The sequence below is a fragment of the Buceros rhinoceros genome, unplaced genomic scaffold, assembly GCF_000710305.1.
Source record: "Buceros rhinoceros silvestris isolate BGI_N320 unplaced genomic scaffold, ASM71030v1 scaffold29084, whole genome shotgun sequence".
Taxonomy (NCBI): Eukaryota; Metazoa; Chordata; class Aves; order Bucerotiformes; family Bucerotidae; genus Buceros; species Buceros rhinoceros.
In genome coordinates, this window is record NW_010407009.1 from 1 (window position 1) to 4,369 (window position 4,369).

The 4,369-nt window shown below is 37.8% G+C and overlaps 1 protein-coding gene across 1 annotated transcript in view; it reads left to right on the forward strand.

The window, feature by feature from the left end:
* Nucleotides 1-670: 670 nt before the first annotated feature.
* Nucleotides 671-4,369, forward strand: part of LOC104491860 (protein sel-1 homolog 1) — an 11,807-nt gene continuing 8,108 nt past the window's right edge. The window contains exons 1-5 of the mRNA XM_010134338.1: nt 671-757; nt 1,862-1,924; nt 2,703-2,790; nt 3,043-3,191; nt 3,737-3,902. Coding sequence (XP_010132640.1) covers nt 680-757; nt 1,862-1,924; nt 2,703-2,790; nt 3,043-3,191; nt 3,737-3,902 — 544 coding nt within the window. The 5' untranslated portion in view covers nt 671-679. The remainder of the gene's footprint in view (nt 758-1,861; nt 1,925-2,702; nt 2,791-3,042; nt 3,192-3,736; nt 3,903-4,369) is intronic.

A 4,369-nucleotide genomic window follows, 5' to 3' on the forward strand; every position in this document is an offset into this window, starting at 1 on the left:
TTTTTTTTTTTAATCTAAAACGTGATTGACAAGCAGCAATTGGTAATGTTAATGTGTTACTGCTTAGCTGCTCACCTGAGATGTGTTGCAGGAGGAGCTAGATCCTTATTACTCCGTTTAACTACCCTCTAAGATTAAACTGCAATAAACAGCATCTCTAGTTCATCTTTTTCAGGCTGTCAGTGCAGTCGAGAATGCAAAATTCATAGTGTGCTGGTCAAGCCACCTGACAGGAGAAATGGCAAGCTCCTGCTTTCTTTACTGATTGTTTTGTTTCTAATTAATGCTGAAATGAACCAACTTTTGCTTTGTTTCCAAGAAGTATTTGAACTGCCAATATAGCTTGGCTTCTGCTGATCTCGAGATTTTTGCGTGATTATATGTTCTTTGCTGCATGCTGATAGAGTGCAGAAATGAAGAGAATTTTCCTGACAGCTTCTCAGTTTTATGGGCAGTTCATTCTCCATTAGAAAGTTAAATGCTCTGAATCTGAATTTTACAGCACAGAGGTGTGTTTTCTGCTTCTAGGCAAGTTCTTTAATGATTATGAAGTAATGCAGTAGTCAGAATAGTCTTAATAGTACAACAAATTCCCTCAAACACAAAGTGAAAATGTTTCACAATCTCCATGCTAAACTGACTTCTTCAGCTGTTCTTCAATAATGCCTTTCTTCCTCAGATGTACTCAGAAGGAAGTGATGTTGTACCTCAGAGCAATGAAACAGCTCTTCAGTATTTCAAGAAAGCTGCTGATATGGTATGATTTTTCTATCAGCTAAAAATACAACATCTGCGCTAAAGTTGATTAGCGCGGAAATGCTGCAAATGCTGCTTTTTGTGATCTTCCGCGTACATACGCCTAATCCCAGCTTCTGTCCCAGATCAGCCCATGTTAAACCCTGATTGTCTAAACTGTTGGAAACTGCCTCCAGTTCTGGGTACAAGGAGTCAAACTCTCATGGATGTTGGTATCCATATAAAATATTGTTCACCTAAATAGCCTGCAATTCTATTCAGATTAATGAAAATTAACACTTACGTTACCTGTCACAGAAGTTTACAGTGAAGTGATACTATACTATTTTGGTTCTGTTTTGTGGTCAGTGAACAGATAAAAGTTTTTTGGGTTTACACCTCTCACCTCATTGGAATGTATGAGTTTGGGCTGTTAATCCCTTCGACCTATCACTTATGGTAGCATTTGTAGAGCTGAAGCATGAGTAGTTCTCCAGGAAAGATGTTTAGCATGTGAAACACAGTAGATGAAGTTTTGAAGGAACAGTTGTAAGATAACTGTCTTCATCTTGTGTCCTTGCATTCCACAATTAGCTAGAATAAGGATCTCTCTATTGCCTAACTTCCCACATTCACTGAAGGCTTCTGGTGCTCCTCATTGCCTATCTTGGCATTGAAGGAATACCATACTTGGCAGGGGCAGTGTTCCGTAATGCAGCCTGACAGGACAGCAACCAATCTGCCCTTAAATTAAGTCAGATTCTCAAGAGTTCCTGTAGTTGTTTTGGGAGCTTCTGTAGCGTCCAGATCATCTCAAACTTAGAAAAGGTAAAGATGAATAAGCTACTAATGCTCCAACTTTCCATGGGTTTGGGTTCTATGTCTTGTACGTTTTTTTTAATTGCACAGTAGAGCTTTTTTTCCCTGTTAATCACCTGCGTAGTTACTGAATAAAAGTTACCAAAGATGCTCCTTTCTCCCTGAATAAATAATTACCCACTAGGAGCAAAGTTACAAATCTATTTTAAGCACTGTTTGGTTTAGTGATGTTTAAAACATACCAAGTTTGAAAGACATAGCTGTGGGTTATGCCTGCCTTTGCAGAAGTGTTTTCTTGTGTTTTCAGGGTAATCCAGTTGGACAGAGCGGGTTAGGAATGGCTTACCTCTACGGAAGAGGTGTTCCAGTGGTAAGCTTTTGACAGTCGTCTTTCTATTCATAGGTGATTGTGTAACTTCTTGTTGTCAACAGAACACAACTCCACAACTCCTGTGGAGGGAAGTGCCATAGAAGACTTAATTGTGAAGATTTATCTTAAACCGAAAACTCCATGAGTAGATCTATAATATTTTAAAAAAATTTCACTGTGTAGTTAGCAGCTGTGAAATCTGAGTTCCCTCTAAGTTTGGAAATGTTACGGAAGCTATTAGAAATGCAGAGCAGTGTGAATTTTTAACAGGAGTTTTGAACTTGGCTCTAATTTTCTTGCGACAGAAATCCTAACTGTCCTCGTACTGTCTCGTGTGAGAGTGGAGGAGCAAAGTTTTAATGAGTTCGTTTGCCTTGCCTCCCACAAGGTTTCTTGTCAAAGGTTTTATATTTAGCTATGCCAACAGATACTCAGAAGTTGAATTAGTCCAAAGTTGAGGAAATAAGTTACATAGCTGTTCTAGAAACAGGGCATCCATTGTGTTTAGTGTAACTATTCATAGCAATGCTATATGTGGATGCCAGCTTTGGGATAGCTACGGACTTAAATGCTAGTATCATTTGTAGGCTATTCCATTTTTTTGTTTCAAAATTTTGACCAGGTATATATATATATTTTAGCACTAGAACATCTCACTGTAAATTTTCTGTAATGTAGATACATCCTTACATTTACCCATGCACATGTGTATTTCCTTTCTTTACTTCAATTGTGGTGTATTGCAAGGCTCTAATGAGTTGACCAAATCTTCCCACAGAACTATGAGCTAGCTCTGAAGTATTTCCAGGAGGCTGCAGAACAGGGATGGGTTGATGGACAACTTCAGCTAGGTTCCATGTATTACAGTAAGTGGCATCAAAATGATGATTTGCAGTTTAAACATCCTCCCTTCAGTAACCGTTCACTAGGTGGCATTAGAAGCATATATATACTGCACGTAGAGTTGTGTTACTGCATTGCATTTATATTTTAGTGTTTCTTCCTAACACTTTCACAACATTTTTCTGTAATAATTTTAAAGAGTAAATACATACTGTGTTTCATACAACTCTGCTTTTCAAGAGGAATGAATAGCAATGACTTATTCTTTCTTTCAGATGGCATTGGAGTCAAGAGAGACTATAAACAAGCTTTGAAATATTTTAATTTGGCGTCCCAGGGTGGCCACATTCTAGCTTTTTATAATCTGGCTCAGATGCATGCTACTGGCACTGGGGTGATGCGATCCTGTCATACTGCTGTTGAGGTAAGGTCGTTCATTTATAAAGGTCAAACAGTTGACTGCGTTAACTGATTTGCCAAAGGTTGGATATAATTATGTCAGCTTATAAAGGAAATTTGTCTTCGCTAAAATCCACTGGTGACTCTAGCTGAGACTATCAAAAGGAAAAGTGATATATAATCAAACACCTTTGTATCTCGTGAGAAGTCATAATTTTTTATGGCAACCTTGTATTTGCTTTATTAACTTTGAAGAAAATCAAGAGAAAGCAAACACTGGCATTTTATAAGTACTGATTTCTTCATTTAATATGGATTTAAGTGTAACAAAGCTGTTGTTAAGGATAATTCTGAGTAAATATCTGAATCTTGACATGTATTTGCTTAGTAACCTGTATCTTAGAATAAGCCTGCCTTAGGCAGTGAGCTTGTCTATCAGGTTTTTCCTGTGACATGTAAATATTTTGAACAGTCATTTGAATGTTAAAGGTTTACCTCTTGCAAAACCTAAAACTCTGAAGTTTCTGAAGCCCAGTCTTCTCCAGCTATTTTTTTTTCTTTCCTCTGCAGTTGTTTAAGAATGTATGCGAACGGGGACGTTGGTCTGAAAGACTGATGACTGCCTACAACAGCTATAAAGATGGTGATTCAAATTCTGCTGTGGTCCAGTATCTTCTTCTGGCAGAACAAGGCTATGAAGTTGCACAAAGCAATGCTGCTTTCATACTTGATCAGAGTAAGGACCTGAATTTGTACTGAAAGCTCTTTTAGGAACTGGCCTGCAAGTAGCCCATTTATTAGAGTGCTTGGACATACAGTTACGTAATTCTTGGTCAGTTAGAACTTCAGGGATGCTCTTGTCCTCTTTCCTGCTCTTCACACTGGGAAGAAGTCAGTTTTAATTTTCACCTCCAGTGATGGCTTTCTGGCCTAAAACTTAGAATACACTTGAATTCCAACTTAGGGGATTTGAAAGTGCGATGGGGAGAGAATGCTTTAAAAACTTGCACAGTGCTGAAAATTCTCTTCCTTGGACTTCCTAAACAGCCTTAATGTTTTATATTTAAATCTATAAGGTAGGAATTTTATTAGTTTTACCTTTGGCCTTTATTATGCATACAAGATTCAGGTTCCTTTGTTCTTTAATGTCTTCTCAGCACTTTTTTTCTCCAGATTTTTTTGTAACTTTACTTGTACTACTCT